General features: G+C 37.5%; 2 protein-coding genes across 4 annotated transcripts; one reads left to right on the plus strand and one right to left on the minus strand.

The window, feature by feature from the left end:
• The first annotated feature begins 818 nt into the window (after positions 1-818).
• Positions 819-2,822, plus strand: LOC147869338 (uncharacterized). Of its 2 annotated transcripts, none has more exons than XM_087337905.1 (3): positions 819-901; positions 1,868-2,020; positions 2,441-2,822. In XM_087337905.1, exons 1-3 carry the CDS (start codon positions 830-832, stop codon positions 2,612-2,614), a joined length of 399 nt encoding a protein of 132 aa, XP_087194031.1. In that variant the 5' UTR covers positions 819-829; the 3' UTR covers positions 2,615-2,822. The 2 variants fall into 2 exon arrangements, with proteins under 2 accessions (XP_087194031.1, XP_087193987.1); XM_087337861.1 differs by lacking the exon at positions 819-901 and adding an exon at positions 1,248-1,358.
• Positions 2,823-5,675: 2,853 nt separating this feature from the next.
• On the minus strand, positions 5,676-23,113 carry LOC147869339 (Tetratricopeptide repeat (TPR)-like superfamily protein). 2 transcript variants are annotated; one of them, XM_087328284.1, is made up of 27 exons: positions 22,836-23,113; positions 20,895-21,387; positions 20,378-20,657; positions 20,240-20,302; positions 19,938-20,154; positions 19,796-19,852; positions 19,385-19,594; positions 18,341-18,550; positions 18,079-18,201; positions 13,136-13,219; positions 12,994-13,044; positions 12,822-12,914; positions 12,606-12,746; positions 11,651-11,731; positions 11,280-11,551; positions 11,017-11,191; positions 10,824-10,945; positions 10,693-10,747; positions 10,240-10,305; positions 9,462-9,686; positions 9,330-9,387; positions 7,926-8,299; positions 7,755-7,849; positions 7,419-7,655; positions 6,701-7,335; positions 6,388-6,588; positions 5,676-6,174 (listed from the first exon to the last, which is right to left on the minus strand). In XM_087328284.1, the coding sequence occupies exons 1-27, from the start codon at positions 23,073-23,075 to the stop codon at positions 5,969-5,971; spliced, it is 5,064 nt and encodes a 1,687-aa protein (XP_087184410.1). In that variant the 5' UTR covers positions 23,076-23,113; the 3' UTR covers positions 5,676-5,968. The 2 variants fall into 2 exon arrangements, with proteins under 2 accessions (XP_087184410.1, XP_087184420.1); XM_087328294.1 differs by lacking the exons at positions 20,895-21,387; positions 22,836-23,113 and adding an exon at positions 20,752-20,876.
• Between the last annotated feature and the right edge of the window lie 750 nt (positions 23,114-23,863).

Below are 23,863 nucleotides of genomic sequence, written 5' to 3' on the forward strand. Positions count from 1 at the left end.
CTTCGCTCCAAGACGATTGAAAAAAGCAAAGTTTGAGTTGAGTTGATCAAGCATGAGGGAGCCACATGGGTCGAAAGCAAACCTGAAGCCAAGCCTATAAAGTCGATCTTACGCTTGGGCTACAGTCGAGCCACAAGCTTATTCGACTCAGGAGATGGCAATCAGCAAGGAGGAATGGGTGAGGGGAATGGTGGGCATGTTAGGAAGGAGGCGAAAAGGTCGAGGTACTTTGAGTCAGAATTGAAGGTTGAGGCCAGATATGGAGCCGTAGTTAGGTTAGGTTCGGTTCGGTTCAGGTTTCAAAATTTATAAACGGAACCAGATCGGTTTTGGCCCTCTTGAACCGAACCGTTGTCGATTGTTAGCGGAGCCGTGGCTCGAGGCTGGGAAGGGATTGGTCGATTTTCAATTTGCAAATCACATAGGATGGTACAAGAGTGAGCGAGTGTGTATCGGTTTCAAAATGTGTCTTCCGTCTATTTGTAGACACATCAACGAAGCTCTCTCTTGAGTCTCTATATACCTATAGGCTATATCTATCTATCTCTATACATATCTATAATGCATCAATATATCTATCTCTATACATATGTATATAAATGTATGTATCTATGTCTATCTATATCTATATCTACATATATGTATGGCTGTCTATCTATTAGCTATAGCTTACCTTTATCTGGTAAGAAACCGCTAAACCCACAATCTGAGGATTCTGGACTGTCACTAACAGACACTCAGTCACCTGTCACACATATAAATATGTACATATGTATGTATGTATACATAATACATATATACATATACATATCTGTGCCTGTACATATATATGAAAGCGTCAGAAATGATGGGTGCCTTCTCACGCTTCTCTTCAGCAAAATCCTCCTCTCATGATCACCAGGTACCTCTCCTCTCTCTATCCCTCTCATTCTCGTTCTCTCTCTCTCTCTCTCTCTCTCTCTCATCTGGTTCGCCATTAGAGAGATATTAAAGAAATTTGAAAGTTATAATTTACCCAATAGTGATTGCTAACTGCGGGGAGAGTTCCATGTTATGCACTCTGAAACAAAAACAAAGGAACTCCAGGATTCTTTTAAAAGAGACATTGCCAATCATGTTAAAAAATGCATGTGGTGGAATGATCTTGGAGATGATTTCACAGGCTTGAAATGCACGAGTAATCTGAAACAAAAATAAAGGAACTCCAGGATTCTTTTAAAAGAGACATTGCCAATCATGTTAAAAAATGCATGTGGTGGAATGATCTTGGAGATGATTTCACAGGCTTGAAATGCACGAGTAATCTGTATGGTTTGACTAGCGGTGCAGGGGGCAGTGCAATGATCTCCATGATCCAGGTGTTGCCCCTCGTCTATAGACAGTTACACACACCACATTCATCACTGTCAAAGAAAGTTCAGGCATGATATTGTTACTTAGCTCAGTCCTGATGCTTAGCTTGTTTTGTGAAACAGAGGAAAATTGTTACTTCTATAACCATACGAAGACAATGATATTGCCTAAATCAAAGTTTTCTCACTAGAGTTGGTTATTAGCCCTTCCTCTTTCTAAAGAGGCAGTCTGCTGTTTTCTGAAGCCTAATTTGAAATATTATTGTAAAGTATATGTTTCCAGATGCAAGTATAGTTGTGCAACATAACTTCCTTTTTATTTTATTTATAAGATCAGTTGATATTTTAGAGCTCTTGTTTTTGATGTTTGTAAATTGTTGACAGTTTTGTCCATCCCTTCTAACAGAAAATTCCTTAGCTATTGTGATTGGTATTTTATAGTTTTCCCAAGCCCTTGGGAATGTCAACTGTGACATGTTTACTTAGATTTAATCTTTTTACTCCATGATTTGCAGAATCCAAAAGATGAACCAAGAGATGCAGATAAATTTTTGTTTGAGAACGGAGTTGAACTTGTGGAAGGGTTTGCTCCAATCGAATACCCCATGGAGCCAGTAGAGAGTGACCAACCTGTTCAGTGTCCACAACCAGAGCCATGCATCATTCATGTAAGCAACTATTTTATTTATTTTTCTGTGAGAAAATATCAGTCTATTAGTTAAGCAAAAACCTTCATCCACTTTGATGGCCTCTCATCACATATAGATTAAGCATTTGCATCTGCTGCTTGTGCTCACCTAATATATTAGTTTTCAACACATGTGTCAACCAACACACGTAGAAAAATCTAGTATGCCCAACAATGATCCTAATGATTCATTGCGTATAAAATAATCAATATATTGAAGAAACTCATACAGCTAAGAGATTCTTTCATCTACAAGAATCATAGTAAATAGGTTGAGGATTATGTACAATTCGAAAAGCAAAACTTTATGTCAAAGAGATATAATTTATATTATCATCATGTGTTTTGATCTTGATCCATGTTCATCGCACTTGTCAACTACTTGTGTGTGGGTATGCAGGATGGCCTTGTGTGGAAGGAAAAACACCACCAAACTAAAAATGAACAAGGATTGCGTTACTTGCGGCAAAATCTGATATATGAGATGCAATCCAAACAGTGCATGGTGCCACACATGCCTCTTTCACCTCCTCCAAAATTTCCACAAAAAGGAAATACGAACAGTTCTCAATGACCTTTAAAGGTGAAGGCATTCTCGTATTATATATATAGAAAGAAAAACACATCAATATTTCGAGAAGACAAAAATGTCTTATGAGACATGAAAAATATTACGAATGTTTACATGAATTCAATAGACCAAAATGTCTTATGAGACATAAAAAATATTACAAATGTTTATATGAACTTAAAATGCAAGTAACAAAAGCAAATTTTCATTCTATGTGAGCTTTCTAGAATTAATTGTCTTGAAATGTAAACATGAATAACCCTGAAATTGTTTCCCTTTGAAAAATATGTGTTGAACCATGGAAATGTTGGTGGGACTAGAAAGGGCATCTCTGATGCTGTGTGATCATAGCTTTGATCTTATGAAGATATGCACATTGGGGCTGTGGTCTTAGGCAATAGCATCAGTGACATCCAACGTAATGCCTCTGCTTGTCATCACTTCTTCCGAGTCCTGATTCCCCTCTTGTAGTATCAATGCCAAAGAAATTGATCACAATTCAATGCCGAGAAGAATCAAGGTTGGCCTCTCCCTTAAGAGACCCTTTGGATGTCTCATTTATCTCTAGGATGAAGATCACGAAACATCTTGAGTTCTCCATCACTCAATGCTGAGAAGAATCCTACTCCAATGAGACAGTGACATCTTCCCTCAATCTCATAATAAATTGGGCAATGACATGATAATGTCCTCTAAAGTTGTGTGCATATTTAGGATGAGATGGTGCCCCCTCCTGGCCTATGCTCTAAATGCTATATGTTGGTATCCATATCTTTGTCTGAACAATGAAAAAACCATTTATAGAAATCCATGTATAGCTTTTCTTAGGTATTCCCATATTAAATCACAGTGAAAATTTGCCTCTGTAACTGTTGAGGCTCAGCTGCTACATACAACAGGGGGTGTGACAAACCGAGCAAAGTACATTAATTCTCAAGTGGGTGTGTGAAAAATATATTGAAACACACTAACTTGGTGAGCTGATCATGGAACTGTACATTTGCACATTAATTCTCAAGTGTTCCCAAAGCTGCATAGCTTCTACAAAGTCTGGTTATGGATGCATCTTTCAAGTAGAAACGGGGAATGAGACTCCCAAATGTGGCTGCCCAGTATATAGAATCTGATGATATAACCTATTCACATTTGTCCAAGTTGTGCCAAACATCATAATCTTGCAGTTGTTGCATGAGCTAAGCGTTTGAGGCTGTATGTCATTGTACCCTCATCAACAAGAGCTTGTTATTTTACACTTCTAAACCCTCCTAGAAGTTGGTTGTCATTTTACCATGTGTCCACGTTTCTCTGCCCCTTCATTCAACTTGGACTCTAAAATTGATGCATACAACAAATAATCAAATGAAATGTCATTAACTTCTGCAAAATGACCTGTGAGACCACAGTTTATTCATCATATGATGTGATACCAATGTTAGATTAATTGCTAGAGAAAAGAAAAGTAGTACTACAAATTCTATGCCGAGGGACATTGAGTGTCTTTTAGTTTGACCAAGTTTGCTATGAGCTCAAATTTAAAGCTTGATCATTGTTTACCGATACCTTTGTCACGAGTCTGATTCCATCATTGAGGGCATGGGTTATAAAATATGAATTTGTTGCACTCAGAGTTGGGCAAGATTTAGTTAGAAATCAACTATGATTTCATTTCATTAAGCTTGATCATTTCTGAATCACACAAGTATGCTTGTAATGCTTTCTTTCTTCCATTAATTAAATGAGGATGACATGGCATTTTTTAAAGCTATGTTTGTTCTAATGAGATTTGTAATACTTTCTTGTTTACATTAGGTTTGATGAAGTTTTGACATTTGTTCAGTGATATATTTGAATCTTCTAATGAGTTCCCATGTGAACTTCGATATTTAATTTATTTTTTTGGAAATGGGTAACAATTGCTTTATATATTCAGCATTTCTCTTAGATTTTGGGAAATGAGTCTACTGAGATATGTTTGGGTCTCCAAATAAAATTATTTCGGATTGTACTAAATATGAGCAAATGAATTAGAGATTAAGGAGAATAGTAGATTATGCTTAACCGCAAGAACCACCCCAAAATTATCGATATGAGACAAACATAAAATGCCATTGGTGTGCAATACCACAGAATATTGCTTTATGGTTAAACCTTGGATGTTGAATCATGAATCTGAAGAAAACATGTTAGCATTTACCAATAGAGTCTTGACATTGTCTCAAGATGCCAACATAGAGGAGCTAGCTTTTTTAAAACAGCTGAACACCTAAGGTTCCTACACCATCAACATATAGGAGGTAGTTTCATTTTTTAAACAGCTAAACACCCAAGCCTCCAACACCACTACGTGTTCACATCATATGGGTTTTGTCCAAGCTCTTAGGATTATTGGTTTCTTGACTACCCTACTCTAAACCCATTAAAATTAACCATAGAATTGGTTAATAATACCAATGAACTTTGTACTTGTTTTAGTTTTTCTGCTAGCGGATACAATTGCTTCTTCAATTCAATAAACAGTAAGAAGGTTTCTTCTCTCTTTAGGATGGTACAAGATAGTCTAAAGCTATGGTTGGAATGCCAAAGCATAAAATGTTGATTTACACATGGTGTTTATAATTATATTATTTCATGCTTGTGATTAATCATTTTAATCAATGTTAGGATCAGTTTTTATTTATCGTAGCAGCAGACCATGATTTCTATTAATGATTTGATGCGATCTATTTAAATACTTCTTTATAACACCCACAGCAATATAAATTGGTATACATGATGATGCCTTCACAAATATACATTAACCCGTCATGACATCCATCAGCATTATGAGGGCTGATAGTAACAATTCCAATATTTACCAGGGGCAGTTGATAACCCAGGGGTATTTTAGTGTTTGCATCTGATCTTTTCATATTGTAGTGTGGTTAGGTATGGTCTGGTCTGGTCTCAATTACCAAGCCAATGAGAGGATATCATGTCAACCACAGCTTGGAAACATCAACTTCATTACGTTGAAATAGAAAGCTAGCCAAAGCACGATTCTTCTATCAATGATTTGAAGCAAAAGCATTGAATCATTAACTTGAATTGAATGGACAATAGTTAGTTATATGCTACAGTAGTATGAGTAGAGGCCAAACAAGCCACAAATTATGATTGGATACAGGACCTCGAGATACTGTTAGGATGTTAGAACTAGATAAAAAAACAATTCTACAACCAGTGTCAGACAAATGGTTACTATCATTGGTTCACATGTCACAACTATGGTTGGAGGATCATTGATACAGAATTTCAATCCAGCATTGCACCCTGCATAAAGAATGGTCAGAAATCATTGTATTGTTAAGGAGAAACTGACTAGCTCTGAAGCATCGTAAGATTGTTTGTTCCTGTCTGTGTGACCATAGTCCAATAACGAGCACATGAAGGGTTTATATGAACAGCTTTCCGAAACCAAATCCTTGGACTCTGAGTATCCAATAATTGTGTAGGATTGAAGTTGCTCATTGCAGATATTTTAGCCAGCAAACCCATTTGAAAATAAAGCTCAGCAGGTGTAAACTCTGCCAAAACCCATGTTTTATGAGTCCAAACTAAAGTAAATACAAGTGAAAACACGTAATATCCTATGCTTAGGAAAATTACCAGAATAACATAAGTTCAAAACAAGCAGAAGACTCATGCGACTGGTAAATTTTGTACTAACAGTTTTCTGTTAAATATCAATGGTTAGACAGATTTCACCTTGCATACAAATATTCCCGTGATAAACTTACCCTGAGGCCAGAGGGACCACTCTGTACGAATGAGTCGCTCCCATCCTGGTGTGCCTGCCTTAGCAGGCTGCACTTGTGCAAGTAGAAGGCAAGCTATTGGCAACTTACATACAGCATCAGATGCGATTCTCATCAGCCTTCGACTGCCAAATGAAAGATTTCCATTGCACCCACTTTTTACCAGTTCAATACAGATAGCACCTACATATTCACAAGAAAAGAATGGGTCCTACTAAGCATTCCAGTTTATAAACATAATAAGACCTAAATAAACATAACCACTTATCATCAAGTTTGCATATTGTCAATTTACCATGGAAAAGGTGAAGGGCAGCCATTTCTGGGCACAATGTTACTTTCTCTGCATTCAATGCTTTCTCTGCCAAACTAAAGTTACCATCCTGAATATATTTCTCTGCTTTTTTCCATTCCAAGAGAGCATCTGGGATATGCCGGTATTTTGGCATTTCTATGTGAGACATAAAAGACTTTGTATCGTCTTTTCGAAAGGTAGACAAAATATTCAATATACACACCCAGATTGGCCAATCCAGGGTATTAAGATCACAAATTCTCGTTAAGGCTTCATTTAGCAAATCTTTGTTTTGATTGACAGCATGGCACCGCACAAGCTGCAAGTGAGGCAACAGACAAAGATCTGCTGGAAGCCTAAGAGAAATAGCTGCAGTTGCTGTTTCTACAGCTAGTTCACCTCTTCCTGAACGAAGTGCAACTTCTGAGCAACATAACATGAGCTGTAATCGCATGTACTCCTGGATTTCTCCAGTTGTACTACCATTTAGCATCATTCTTGACAAGACTATTTCTGCCATGCGCTGAAGCATCAGGCAAGTATTGACAGGAAATTTTTGTTCCTGTGCTTGTTGCATCAAATTGAGAACAAGCTGATAGTGCGTCATCAAGTTCCAAGGTTCCAAATGCAACCAACTGTAAAAACGTACAATGTAAACTGCTGCAAGAAATATTATTTTTCGTGTCAAAGGAATTAATGTATAGAATATACTACATACTGTTGCAACTCCCGGATACACGAATAAGTTGAAGACTTGCATGATGAGAAAGAACACTGAGGCTTAATGCCGCCACATACACTGCATGCAAGGGCTGTGGCGCCACATATCTGGGGGAAACCATTTATATCACTGGCCTTATGCAGATTTGAGAAGTTGGCTAATGAGCAACATCTGGTTGCTAAACCAATTTCAAAACCATGGCTTCTATCAAGCAATATTTGCATTAGTTTCATCCTGGAAGAGAAGAAGACACGCAGAACATTACCCATTTAAAAACAAAACATGATTTATTACACATTCCCCTAAACTGATGCATTAATTCAGTGTAGACACCTTGCTAGAAGACTTTGAGGATACATATGTATTGTTTTCTGAAGGAGCAGGATACTATCTCTGAAATCAATGTTGGACTGAACATCTTTAGAGAGCTGTAAGTACAAAAATATGAACTCACTGTATCGCTATGTTAAAACACTAATATAATTACACAGATTTATTTCTAACCTCTATGCTTGCAACAGCAAGACAAACAAACTCAACAGCTTGGTCATGAGAGAACCACACACTGCCTTCAGACATGATGCACAATAGAATATCATGCCTCCCTGCTGCACTTGCAATGGCCCATGCAGTACGAGCTAAACCTGTCACAGAATGCATATCTATACCACCACCATATAATTCTTCCAATGAAGTTGCAGGTCCTCTCATAAAGTAGGTAAATTTGGCAAGAAGTTGAATAGCTGCAGAGTGTTCCATTGATGTCTTCACTGCTACCTCCATTGACCTCTTCAATATTACCATAGCTTGTTTTTGTTTTCCTTGTTGCCAAAGTGCAGTAGCATAACCACGCAAAATGCTGCTGTCTTCAATGTTACCTATGTACACAATATGGACAATGTTTCACTTAGTATAATTGAAACACCAACTGATGAACTCCTAAGAAGGCCTAATTGATTATTTTAAATTTTACAAAATTTGTGGCCAAACTGTTTTTAGCACCAAAATATGTCCTCTCACATCAGCTCATGGTTAGAAAGGATCATTTTAAGTGCAGATTTTGTCCTCTACTTTTGCTTCAGCTGATTAGATTTCCCACAATTCCCCATTTAGAAAAGGATACCCAGCTATATTAAATAGAGGGCCACAAGAATCATGATGTTCCATTTTCGAACTTCAAGAATTTTTTTCGACTAAATTTCCCATTTTGTCTTAACCATTGTGTTTGTTTTTCCACTAATTTTCCCATTTTATGAATATTCAAACCATGGTAAATTATATGCCATGAGACATGGAAGGATTTGTGACAGGAAGTCAGAGACCATGATGATCTGCAATGACAAATTACTAGATTTCATACGCTTTTGACAATGATGGTATGACTAGGAAGCTGTTGGGAAACCACCCAACTACGTGAAGTGGAACGAATTCATCCAGTTTTTTCACAAATTTATGAAGTGGTACACTAAAAAACTTGCCAGTCACACTGCATGTGATCAAGTGACAGCTATAAAAAAAATGAAGGGGAAAAATACAGTAATGTGAGCATATGAAACAACAGAAGAACCTTAGACAAGACAAATGAAGTGGACATCACGATGGTGCCCAAGAATGAAAATGAAATTAAATCTTTAGTACAAAGCATGCAGAAATCAAGGAGAGGCACTGGTCTACGAAACAACCAATGAGGACGAACTTAATTAATGTTGACAATCACCAATTGCCCCCTCCCGAGGAAGCAATTGTCCAATGTAGTGGTTTACTATAGTGATCTTTTTGGAGTTTGGTCACAAAAATCAATACAATAAGCATGTCCTAGCCGCAAAAAATAAGCCTTTTTAGATGTACAAAGTACACTCTCGCAAAATGCATTAAGGAAACCAGGAAAACAGTGACTTTAAAACCTACCTGATTCCACTAGACATTCTGATTCATACTCCTCGATCGCACTATTTGCATCTCCTGCCTACAGCAAAATCTATTTTAATTCCCTTCAGTGCTTAACGCATAAGAATGAAAGCGGAACTTTATAATTCCTACCTTACAAAGACATCGAGCCAGATTGATCGTGATAGCACATCTCTTAACATTAACTGAATGGGGGCTCAACAATACTACATTGCTTTCCAATGCAGCCCGTGACGTTTGAAATGCGAGAATTGCAGATGAATATTCCCCTCTTAGTTCACAAAGAAGACCCTTCAAATTATGAACTTCGGGCCGTTGTGGTGCTTGTAGTACTGCCTGATCTACTGCAGCATAGACCTGCATGAACATGAATAATGTATATACACAGACATGCTTTCTCATTATCATGTGACGTGGACAAATGTAGAGGTTGTAGAGTGAAGACTGCAATATGGTCCTATCTTCTTGGGCAATATGAAAATAATGGATATACCCAGACATGCCTTCTCATTGCCATGTGACATGTAGAAGTTGTAGAAATGTTAAAATTGGTAAGAGTCAAAAGTGCAACATTGTCCTATCCTCTTGCACAAACTACATGCTATCTACTTGAACAATCTAAATGCTTTTGCCATAACACCATATCTATGTCATGTTTTTAGCGTATGAACACATGTTTTTAAAGTAGCATGTCAATGTTTAGTTTTTTTATGTTAATTGAGCAAATCTATAAAACTACATTTTTCCATTCATGCTAAAAGAATCTCTTGCAACATGTTCACAATCTTGGGTGATGAGCCTATGGTTGCTAACCCTGTCTAGACAGCTATTGAAGATACAACATTTTCCTTGTTTAATAAATAAATAAAAATATGTCAAAGCGCAATTGTATGCTAATTATTAGAAATACCTGTTCAGAATCAAGTTGGTGCGTGGTCATTGCAGTTTTCGCCAAACCTAACTGGAAGTCCACAATCTATAGGAAAAACAACATTCAAACACATTCAATAGCAAAGCCTAGTTCCTGATATCATCACATACAAAATTCAACAAGTGCACTAAATTTCAGCCACATCGTGATAATAATATAATGGGTTATTACTTAAATTCAATCCAACGAATTTAATAATCATTTCAATTACGAATACAGCCAAAGAATTCCTGAATCATGAGAGGGATCATTATTTTTCCTTTTCAGATACTTCAGAAACTTGGACCAGCCATTTGCATATGTTGCAAACGCTATTGAATTGCACATTTGCAATTTTTTTGTGTCTCCTCATTCTAGTGAAACTCAACAATAAATCAACTTTTAAGATAGCTTGGAACACATAGAATGAATGCCTAAACCGTGTCAACTTACTGGCAGGAGTTGAGCAGCATACAAAATATTTGCATAAACTTCTTGCATTTTATCTCTGCATTAATTAGTAGAAAATTCTGAGCAAGAGTAAGATATCAGTTTTACCAATGATCATGACAACTATTACATACTGCCTTCTTGAATCACACATGTTGGCCATGGCAGCCCATGTAAAAGCTAAAGATGGATCAACACTTCTTGAACGAGTAAATGCTTCCTTAGCGAGTTCTTGTTCTCCTGCTTTCAGGTACATCTATCCAAGAAAAAACTATTAAAATCACATTGATTAATCACAAACAGGAATGAGATGCAAGAAGACAATACCTGCCCAAGCTCTGCCCATGCAAGTGCATGGTCTCCATTAACATGAAGGGCTTGGATAAGAGCATGCTGACGTATTCCTTTATCTCTTGCAGTTACACCTAATGTTGTCCAAAGGTCCGCATTATCACCTTCTAAAGCCAGACCACAAAGTGCAACAGCTTCTGTGCAAATTGACCTAAAAACATACAGAGTAATGTTGCAACACACTTTAGGCGATCAAGGACATTCTAGCTTAAAAACACAACATAATACAGACAACCTACCGGCTTTTCTTGTCAAGGTTATCAATCATATCCAAGCATAAGCATAAATCTGAATATAAATTTCCCTTGTGCGGTTGTAAGTGCAATGCATGTTGATATGCCTGTCTAGCTTTCCTGGCAGCCATTATTCGATCCTTGTTCCACGCTTTCACTGAAGTGTCAAACGTTTCAAGAAACTGTGCACTTCCCTGACCAACTTCTGATCGAGAGCTTGACTCCATATTTGACATGTCAGCAAAATGTTGCCAAGGCAGATTTCTGGCATAAGATATCTGCAGTATGCAGAAACAGGTTTTCAGCAAGAACATCCCATCTGCAACAATTAAAGAGATATACACTTAATGATGAAATGACAAATGTGAAATGTGCACCTGAATATCTCCAAGCAATTTCCAAAATGACCCAAGATTCCTACATTTCTTTACACTGCAAGAAGCCACCATAATAGCCTCCTAAAGACAGCAAAGAATCTCAGGTGGGTTATCATGCATTAGGAGCTAAGCTTGTAGACACTCTTAAAGAATTTTTTTCATCTGTCTTATTATCATTAGGATAATCAACTTTGTTACATATGACTGTCAGTTGTGACCCAAAATATGTCACATATCTGCAATAATTGAATGTGACCACAATTATAATTTAGAATTGTTCAAGATTATTAAATTCAACTCTCAAGTGTCATTAACAATAAACATGTCCTTCCAATAAGTGTCTTTAAGATACAAATTAGACATTAAGAACAAACGTTTAGTGTAGCAATATACAAAGTTCATAAAGTATTGGAGTAAAAATACTAATGATGAAATCAGGTTCAGAGATAAAGAGTGGAATTAGATAAGTATGTTATACAATTTCAGAATAATTAGATTTAATCCTCAGAGTTCTTCAACTCTAAACTCCCGAAGCAATTTAAATCGTTGTACCAAGTATTAATAAGTATTTATATTACATCTCCAAAACTACAAGTTTGATTTATCCACCATTGAAATGATCCATAGAAAGATTTTTCTTGGATGTTATTCTAAAGCACTGTATATTTTTTAATGAAACTATATCTACTACTATAGGAAAATCCTCTCTTATAGTTTAGATGTGCGTTCCAGACCAGGAACTGCTTGCAATTGATGAGATACAAAAGCATCCAAGTACTGAGACATCTTGCAATTGACAAGATACAAATGAGATGAACCCAACAGGTAAAATGAAAACTAAAACCCTTTCTATCAAATTTATTTCATTGCGAAAAATGCTTGCAGGTTGCAGGTTTTCCCTCCTAGCTAGGAAAATGTACTCAATATAGATGAATGTTGATAATTTTAAATGCACCTTTAAAAGTAACGCACTCCACCGAATTGCACCCATTGACCTGCATTCAGAAGCTTGCCCAAGAAGAGCAGATGCTAGGCCATACATACTTGCAGGATGCTCTGGTGATTTCTCCAATGCAGTTCGAAACATTGACACTGCCTGTAAGCTAAAAATACTCTTTGTTTCATTTCTCTCAGAGCAGCACATATTCCCTTTATAAATAAAAACACTCACCTTTCTATACAGACCAAGAGTCAGAAGAACATTGCCACTTTGCTGAAGAGCAAATATTGGATTGCGCTGCAAATTTATTGCTCGGTCATATGCCTGGAAAAAGCATATGTTAATTATGAATCTGTGGAACAATGGTGTATTAAAACGGCAAGATTGGAAGAATTATACATACCTTCAAAGCAGCTGTAAGCATTCCAAGCTGTTGGTATGCTAAAGCTAATGCCTATAAATGAAAATTAACACCAAGTCAATCACTAATATTAATGCAAACAAAAACCAAAAACTGTTGAAACTGTACATAGAACAGATCATACCTCCCAGACATCAGCACAGTTAGGATAACCTCTAACAGCATGTTGCAGATTCTTTGCTGCATCCGACCACTGTTTTCTATCTATCTAGTAAAATACAGCATGCCGCCTGACTATTAGTTTAATATAAATTACTAGTTCAAAGAGCATGCAAAACTCCGATTATTGTTTGAAAAAAGTGCATGGACAGAATTAAAAACTGTATTCTGAAGCATAAAACTGTATTTCTCATTCAAATTTCACTCCAGCATGACTGTTTAATATTTTCTGTAAAATGCTTATAGTAATACACAATAAATTATTGATTTAATATGTGTAATTCATTAAGGGGTATGCAAGTCTCAAGACATGAAATAGAAAACCATAACATGCACGTTGCCCTCGACTATAGATTAAAGATACATTAATAAGCATTACACAAGAAATATAATGGTTAATGCATTCATACCATTCCATGCTAAGCACAACATCCTTCCATGTGTATGCACACAATACACACACATGCATGTGTTTTATTATATTAAAGATACATTAATAAGCATTACACAAGAAATATAATGGTTAATGCATTCATACCATTCCATGCTAAGCACAACATCCTTCCATGTGTATGCACACAATACACACACATGCATGTGTTTTATTATATTAAAGATACATTAATAAGCATTACACAAGAAATATAATGGTTAATGCATTCATACCATTCCATGCTAAGCACAACATCCTTCCATGTGTATGCACACAATACACACACATGCATGTGTTTTATTATATTACTGATCAGAAACCTCATGCAAGTTGAAAACTACATTACATGAGGATTTATGTTATCTTATATTACAAGGATCAACCCATATGTCAGCCTGTGCCTTCAGAATCGAAATACACATGTGCACATCCCAAGCCAAGATAACTCCCAATGTACCATTACATATTACCCTCTAGAGTTATCTAAGACACTAAAACCTTCATTTTTCTTCAATGTCTACAGAGACGCATATGCCCTCTGCTTGAATTCTGACAGTCTATGGTGAAAGAAAGAATGAAAGAAAGATATATTAACGTCTTTTAAGAGGCCAAAATGGCCTATAAAACCAAATAAGAGATTACATCTTGAGTGTTTTCTCGTCTTTGAGAACAAATCAAAATAAAACAAATATTACACAGTAAATAAGATGAGAAGAGAAGAAACGAGGGAATGTGGTTTTTGGCACATGTGAGATTCTCATGTTAGGTATATTGTAGCTTTTGTCTTCGAAAGATCTCTAGCATAGGTCGATCCAGAATGGAAATGTCTCCGAAGTGAGGGACGCACCTACAATGGTGGGAGATAATGGCTTTTATCTGTCGATGACAAGGGTGTTGGGGTCGTGGTTCATGGGGCCGGGGCCTACGTGCACGGCAAATTGCTATTGCCCAATCAATTGTGGGACGAGGGACGCACCTACAATGGTGGGAGATAATGGCTTTTATCTGTCGATAACAAGGGTGTCGGGGTCGTGGTTCATGGGGCCGGGGCCTACGTGCACGGCAAATTGCTATTGCCCAATCAATTGTGGGATGAGGGACGCACCTACAATGGTGGGAGATAATGGCTTTTATCTGTCGATGACAAGGGTGTCGAGGTCGTGGTTCATGGGGCCGGGGTCTACGTGCACGGCAAATTGCTATTGCCCAATCAATTGTAACCCCTTTGTTATGTCCTGCTCTGGGGCCCATTTGTGTATCCTGTGATGGACTTATAGTATTAGTAGGAGTGATGGGGCTAAAGAAAGTTGTGATTGTTCTTTGTGGATGAGCTTGTGTGGTTGTATTCTTCAACAACTTTTCCTGATGTCTCTTGAGCTCTAGCAAGAAAAGTCCTAGGCATCGTTGGTCCTCATATTCCATTACCTTGTGTAGTGGGCCAAACCCTTGTTTAAAGAGGCAATGGTATCTCCCTCTGATTTCATAAAAGACACTACAATGACAAACATAGTGTTCCTCAGATTCCACTCCTCGATCACACAATTGGCAAATTCTCTCTCCTAGAGGTAGTCGTGTATATCTGCCTACCTCAATTGGTAGCTGATGTGATGAAGTTTGCAGCTGTCCTATCACACTACGCAACGCAGTATTCAACTCAGTAATAGCCAATCATATTGTCCTACGATTGCTCTTAGTGCTCTTGGTGCTCTTGAAAGACAATGTGCACATTTGCAGTTCCAAGAACCACGGACTAAATTATGGCTATTTGATACCCTTGTCACGCCAACTCTTCTTCATGGAGTAGAAACCTGCGGACCAAGTCTTAAGAAGGGCAATATCTTGAAAGATTTAGAGAGTCCTTTATTCTCGATGATTTCCCGCATCTTAAGGAACAAAACATCAATGCCCCACAACATAATCCAACAAAGATGAGTGACCAATATCCAACACAATCCAGCAGCCACAATAATCATCACAGCATTATTCCGATTAGTGACCAATATCCAACCACTTTGGGAGCTCCCTAAACAAAGGTACTACTTATGTCATCAAAACATCTAGCTATATATGGAGATATTCAGTTTTGGTATGCTGAAACACAACAATTGCTCGAGTCACAAGGCATAAGCATATATGCACTACCCAAGTTCCAATATGGCTTGGATTGTCTCCATCTAAACATGACCAAAGTGGAAAAGAGTAGAGTGACCTGAACTGATATCATCAACTTGGAAACCAAAAAAACTGGATCAGCCCCACATCTCTTAGTAGGAAGATAGTTAGACTAGTTAGAATAGTATGAACCTAGTTAAGTAATTGTTGGGTGTGAACATAGTTAGACTACTTTGAACCTAATTAAGTGACCGTTGGGTTTCCAGCTACCTGTAGATATTGGTTATATAGACCATTCTACAGCTTTGTAATCATACGCTCGTTTTTCCTAATCTACTGATTTTGCCTTAAGTCTTCTAAGTGATCTTGTTGTGTGAGAGTTAATCTAAGTTCCCTGCATTTTCTACAAATGGTATCAGAGCAGGTTTAGGTTACTTTCTCTATCCTTTAGCTTGCTTCCTTGATTTCATCTCTATTCTTGCTTCCCATGAAACTTTTGAAAGCCCCTACGACAAATCCATAGCCAATGACGAGTCATCGTTGGAATCCCATGTGTGAAAGTGTGACTTAATAATCTATGTGCGGATAGGACTTGCACAAATCAGATCGAATAGCATAGAGACCAAGAATAACTGAGCAAGATGACCCAACAGGAATGATATAACAGATATATGCTCCTAGCTAAGCAAACGCAAATAGAAAACAGCCTTTATGTACAACATACAATCTCTAAACAGTTGATCTGGCAAAGGAAGACTGAAACCTTAGTGATAACAATGAAACTCTTGTTGTGTGATATCTGTGTCACCTAAATCAACATTCAGATTTCCAGTAGGAGCTTCCTCACCCACAATGTTTCATGTCTGATCACGGTAGCAGCCTTGTCCACCGTAAACAAAGAGAAACTCAATTGCTCCTTGCTGTTCAAGAAAATATTTCAGATTACTAGCCCAATCAAAATCGCAACATCCGAACTTGGTCCCTTGCCCAAACTTGATGAGGAATTTGATGGTAACCTTTACACCAAAATTTTGCATCAAGTTTGGCCAAGAGGCTAAAACTCTAACTATTGAGGAGTTCAGCAAGGACATACTCTAGAGCAGACTACCTGTTCTCAGATTTCGATGTTCCTAATCCATCATGCAAGCCATGAACTTCTCAAGGGCTTCATCCAGTCTGAGGCAAGTTGTTCCTGGGCACTTCTCTTTGCATATTTTGCAAGATCAGGAAAATCAGATGCCGAAAACATTGATTCCATAATGTATGCACTTGTCTACACATTCTGTAGTTGGCCCTAACCAATTGCCTGTCATCTCCACAGACAACTACTTGCCCCATGTTGTTGTGGATTTCTGCAACTGACTTGCAAGACTATATCGATTCAACACCCAACAACTTGCCATGGATAGTAGATTATTTGGGATCTAAGGAACTAGAACTGCATCTGTTAAACACTTGACTCCACCTGCTTGGAGTCTTCACATGCACTAATCTGTTTCCCTCAGCTGGAAACTTCTGCTTGTTACCCATTGTTATGAACGCATGGTCATTGACCTCTACGTTCTGGAATCAGCTTCTTAGACTAATTATGTGTACACTCATCCCATTATCTAGGAGACAGAAGTCTCAAGATGATAATGGACTTGCGTAATCCTCCATGAGGCTGCTACCCTGATGCTGTCTGCTTCCGCCACTCATTTTTGTTCATCCACATGCGCAGAAGCTTTGGACCCTTGGATCTTGACTTTGCAGTCTCTGAGCATAAATGCTTGCCAACTACCACAGTTATTATGTCTGAAGTGCTTCTAGTGCTTTCTGCCCTTCTCTTTATCTGGCTTGGCAGAGAACGCCGAATCCATTAACCAGTTTTAAATCCCCATCTGCAGCTCTTCCTATTGAGGTAATGCCTAGAGTTCCACAAATGAAGCAGATGATTTGCACTTGAATGGTAATGCTGTTAGACCCTATATGAAGTTACTTTTTGAGTAATAAGTGAATTGTGTAAGTGAATGGGCTACGATATTTTTGAAGAGATGGTAGTAGACACTCGTGTGAGATGAAATCCATGGATTTCCTGGCCTCTCCATGGTTCTGAGTAATGTAATATGTTATTGACCAAAAAGTGCATATGCTATGCATGTGTGTGACCAGGTATGTTTTTGTGTTGATAGCTTGATCCACAACAACATTGTTGAAATCACATAGGAAACATGAACAGATACCTAGGACATACACTCTGAATGTCCATTAAATTTGAAATAGAACAGATAACATCGTATAACTACAACAAGGATATGAAACTTACAATGATGAACAGAATAATGTCTTCAAATGAGGGGTTGAATAAGAAAAAAAAACTACACCTGAAGATAGCCTAAACGTCTGAATGCCCAAAATGAACGAGGAGATTTCTGAGATGCTTCCCGGCAAGTTGTGAGTTCCAATAACACTTGGCCTCCACCATCTAACAAGGCACATAATGCTTCCTGAAGCAACCAAAAAGATATGGCCTCATCAAAATGTCCATTCATAATCAAAATAATAAAGAAAACAAAAATTGCAAAAGTATAATTCAAACTGATCCCATCAATTAGTGATCAACAATTTACTATAATTAATACTTACACCAGCTTCTTCATCTTCACAGTTTAATAGAACTGCCTTTTGGTAACATCGTACAGCTCTCTTTGCACCATTAGGTAGATTTTTATAATAGTCTCCCAGAACACGGAATATCTCAGGTTGGCTAGAGTCTAACCTTGCTGACTCCAGCAGGTGATTCAATGACTTGTCACCATAACCTCCTGAAATATTAGAAGAAAGGTAAGAGAGGCCCTGCATGAAACAAAGGTAGGAGATTGATTAATATTCATAAAAAATATGATGAAAGAAAATATCAGCCACAAATTTGGGACAGAAAATGTCTAAATGTGCCAAAAAACTGATAGTTATTTCTCGTGAAATGCAAATGGCATCTGAGCAAGTCCAACTGTACTATTCTGGTGGCTTGCCTTCCAACTCATAATTTTTTGGAGGCCCCACAGTGTGTCTCCAAATGCTTTAGGTCAATATCATATTTCATTTAAAACTCGGTTTTTAGTTTTCTACAGTTAAAAATCTCACCACTGTCAATCGGGGCACAGTAGGTTTGCCTCCTGGCCTTACATTACCCAAATATTAGCCACAGCCGCTCATTGCATGCCCCTACATAGATTATCTTCCCTCCTATCTTTAGCAAGCTCTAGGAAATGAATGGATAGCCTAGTAAATATCTGAATAGCTTGCCACAAGTCATTGGTGGTCTTGTTGGGAGAGGAGTGATCTGGAAATAGAACAAAGTCTTTTGCTAAGACTGGGGGATGGATGATGTGAAAAAAATGCAGGCAACATAATATTATTAGCCATAAAAGGTACTCAAAGACCTCTTTAATGTACTCAATTGATAAGAGCATGATGGTCTTATTATTAATTATCAAATACCCAGTCAATGACCTATATATCCTCAAGAACATTCTATATGAACTCGCAGACATGTTAAAGATAATAGCACATGATATGGTATAAAGAGGATTAACCAACCATCACTGCTCGATGAACAGCAAAGGACAAATTATCTTAAAGGATGCTTACAGAGAAATAATCCATACTCTTTTCAAGGATAAAACTTACCAATCGATAATGATAGCATGCACTTTCTGGATCAAGATTTAGTGCCCGTTCAAGCAAGTTGATAGCTTGTTCAAAATCTCTCTTTTGATATGCTATCCAACCTTGTTCTGCTAAGGCCCATGAATTTTTGTTATCAATGTTGAGCAATGAGACTAGGGTTGCTGAAGCTTCCTCCATATATCTTCTGGAAAGAAGTGCCTTTACTTGGCCCTGAAATTTTGCACGAGCAGATAAGCTAAGTTGCCTCCTTGGGTTAATATTTTCCACTCCGCAGTAATAGCATATATTTATGCATCAGCTATTCTAAAATGATTGCCTATCACAAAATGGTATGTTAAAATAAAATGCTTCAGAAAATAATGCAAATAGTGATATGAATAATTGCTCGTCAGCAGATAATAGCAAAAATACCTCCATAGCTGATACTAATATCCTAGAGGCTTCCATATCTTTGCTTCCTTGCAGAGCCTGTAGATCTTACATTAAAAAGATATGAAATGCTAAGCCTGCAAAAAGATAACAAACATGAACATTTGATACTCAAAAGGTTCACCTCTTCAATGTTCTGAAAAATGTTTGAGGCGTCTTCATAATTTCCTGATTTGAGAAGTGAATCTCCCAAAATCAACCTCAAACGGAGCTCAGCACGCACCAAAGTGAGCCCATATGATGATCTGAATGTATTAATAACTTGAAGTCCTCTTTTTATGCATTCACTTGCACTTGAATGGTCACCCTCTAACAATCGCAGTTCAGCCAAGACTTGCCAACTGTATAATAAATGGGAAGTAGCTTTACTGCTGTAATGCAAGAAAAACTAAAAGCCTGATTAAATATTTGAAGATTTTGGCATACCCTATTATGCTATTCTCATTTGATCGTAAAGAGCATTCACATAGTGATCTTTGGCTCGCCAAACTGTGCATGCCATAAGCTATAGTTATCAACTTCAAAAAACCCAAAAACAAGTTGTGCATATTGAATCAAAGTTACCTCCCAGGACAAGAGGAAGATTGACGCATAATAGAAACAAGGATGGAGATAGCAAGGTCCTGATCTGGGTATGCATGCATCAGCCTTTGGCCAAGACTCCGAAACCTATCTGTTCGTCCATGACCAAGCTCTATCATGCCCATGTCATTAAACAAATCGTCTACCCCATCCTCTTCACATAAAGCAAGAAGTAATACTAATGCGCCACTTGTTTGATGCCACTGTAATGAAGATAGACAGAGCTTGAGTACCTGTTTGCAGAGATCATACCATCCTTTGCCTGAAAATATGCAGAAATTAACCTTGGTTTCAGATAAAATAAAATCCCATTAAATGCTAAACCTAAATCTGTTGATCATTTCTTGTTTACGGACCTGTCCCACTACAACATTGCTGAAGTGACATTGGAAACAGGATGTGATACCTAAGGTTGTATTTGGAATGGTGCAATGAAAATGAGCTAGGAAAAACTAAATGCTACAACTAGTACATAAGGAGCATTTTTAGTGGACAGAACCTTTGCTTGAGCTGTATGTTCGCATTCGCCAAACCAACAGCTGAAGAAGCAGAGCTTCATATTTCTCACTACATGGCTTCCGTTCCAGAATCTCTGATAGCATTTCCTCCATTTTAATATTGTCTTCTTTGCCTAACCATTCATTTTCAGCAATGCGTCTTGCTAAGCTCTTGTCAAGGCTATTATCTTCTATGAGAAGTATGTTGCAGAGTTCCTGAATGGAATCTTCCATTATTGCAGCTTTTGCATCTACTATTCCACATAAGGCCTCCAAATACAAGGTTTCTGACAAGGATGGATCTTCAAGGAAAGATTCCCAAGATTTGAGGGCTTTCTTGTACTCACCAAGTGCTGCGTAGGCAACTGCCAATCTTCTTTTGTAGTCATTTAAATGTGTTTGGTTACCTTTAGCCTGATATAAATGAATGACTGAGTCACAAGCTTCAACAACATTCTTATAGTTTCCGATTGCTTCATTTAGTTCTATAAGACCCTGCAAAGAAATAAACCACATGATAAGATTCTCCAAATTAAAACCGTCTAGTTTATCCATGCATTATAAAGAGACAAGTGACATTCGTCAAGAACATTGGGTCATTGCTACATTGGAACTGGCTTCTGCAACATCCAGAGGGATTTGGACCACTGATCTAGCTAAAATTCCACCACCGGAGTCCTATATGATGGATATTTGTTTATATATGACTTCAGTGGTGGAATTTTAGCTAGATCAATGGTGCAAATGGTATTCTACTTCCTTCTGGATGTTTCTCTGGTTGGGTAGCGTGATCTGTTCACAGCACAACACATTGAGTCACATCTGTGTACTCATTTTAAATTCATTCGCACTCGGATGGTGGAGTTAGTGAACTGAGTTTCCATGAAGGTGAAAGTCCTCCCTCAGAAACAGTGTGCCCATGTGATGGCAGAATGGCATCCAAACGCATGAAGCTTGGCATGAAAGGGATTACGAACCCCACAAAAGAGGGGAATTTGAATCCCAAGCAAGGGCGCACGTGACGATATCTGCCCCTTCTTTGTTTTCGTTGGGAGACAGGGTGGCCAGTTCCAATGTAGCAACAACCGGATGACTATTAATATAGGGACAAAGTTTATTCAAGTTTCTTCAGTAAACTAATGAACTTGAATAACATGTGTAATCAATGTAATTTAAATCTCCTATATACTTTCATTCATGACCACACCTTTCTAAGTGATCTTCTACATTCTATATGATATGATAGTGCTAGATCCCGATTTCAAGAATGCCAACATAGACTGTCATATATATATATATATACAATCTTATAATTTGGACAGAAAATAAGCAAGAAATGAACTACTAAGGTCACCAATTTACAAGAAATCTAAAACCTTCACTAAATGTTGGCCTTCTTGGAAATAGTGTTTTGCAATATGCATTTAACAAAATATTGAAATATTTAAAGTGCAACTTCAGATATTGTTATACATTAAGTCTCCTTCTACTGGTTCAAAATAGTTTGAATTTACTTCCAGTAAACAAATGTTATTGTCTGCAATCTATTAAACAAATGATGAAGAATACAATGATGCTTCTAGTTATTAACTTTTCTTATACGAGCTGAGCATAATGAAATTTCAAACTAGACACTATGGAAATTCTCATCAAAACAAAATGGACATGCTAGCTAAAGTTGAGCTTACAGCTATTAATATACAAACCAGTTTTTTTACAAAAGACACAATGAATCCGCTATCAAAATATGAAATTTTCTTGCTGCACATCGAAATTTCGGATAAATTTGATGTTGTAGAATACATGTACTGAAATACAATGAACTTCTGGTACAAAAATACATTGATTTTACTTGTTATATTAGTACTACCAAGTCTGAGAAGATAAGAGGAAGTAAAAAATCGTTTCCATGCATATTTTGTTTAGATTTTCTTTTCGGTTACCCGCCAAGCTCTGACATCGTCAGGGTTGAGCTCTGCAGCGCGTTTGTAAGGAATTTCAGCTTGGTCAAGCTGTTTACTGAAGAAGAGAGCTTTCCCGAGTACTATCAGGGCGTCGTAGCTACGGCGATCTTGTTTCAGCGCATGCTTGCTGCAGAGAATGGCCTCTGCGTAGTTTCCTTTGGAAAGAGCTTCCATTGCTGTTCGTATAAGAGAACTCTTCTTCGTAGTAGTTTCCTCCATGGAAACTCCGAGGGGGGAGGGGGGAGGGGGGAGCAAGTAAGAACGAGAGAAAGAAGAAGACGACGAAGAAGACGATGGTGGAGACAGTGACGATAAAAGGCAGCAAAAGAGAAGGAAAGCGCGAAAATGAAAGGAGAAGAAGATGAAGATGAAATAATGATGAGATCGCCATGGTTTCTTCTTCACATCATCTCTCTTAGCAATCGGCAACGGTTCGGTTCGGTTTGAGAGGGTCCAAGCCGAACCGTTAAAAAATCTGAACCGAACCGAACCGAACTGTTAAACATTTTTCAAACCGTAAAAACCACAGTTTCGTGGTTCGGTTTCGGTTTTTAACATAGGTCAAATTTTTGAATTTTTTTAAATTTATAATATTTCATTATTTAGAATTTAAAATTTTTTAAGATGTTCCTAAAATGTGAGAATAAGGTGTAAAAATGAAAAGATTGTTTAAAAACAATTTTTTAATTTTTTAGAAATTATTTTTTAATTTTTATTAAAAACCGTTAAACCGTTTAAAAGCGGTTTCGCAGTTCGGTTCGGTTACCGAATGTTAATCTCTCTCTCTCTCTTTGGTGAAAACACACAATTATATTAAAAAATGTGTGTAAAAAACACTACTTACAATGGGTGCGACCATGAAGTATGGTCACCCACTAACAACACTACACTACATGGGTAATGGAACATGTTGAATTGCCAGTTCCACCAAGGAAAGGATTTCCACTTACTCCAATAAGAAAATTGCCACATTAGTACTCCCTTCAACTTTCGTAGATATGTTTTCA

Source organism: Azolla caroliniana, unplaced genomic scaffold (assembly GCF_043228905.1).
Source record: "Azolla caroliniana isolate FFs.n. ecotype wild unplaced genomic scaffold, voAzoCaro1.0.p SCAF_1, whole genome shotgun sequence".
NCBI lineage: Eukaryota > Viridiplantae > Streptophyta > Polypodiopsida > Salviniales > Salviniaceae > Azolla > Azolla caroliniana.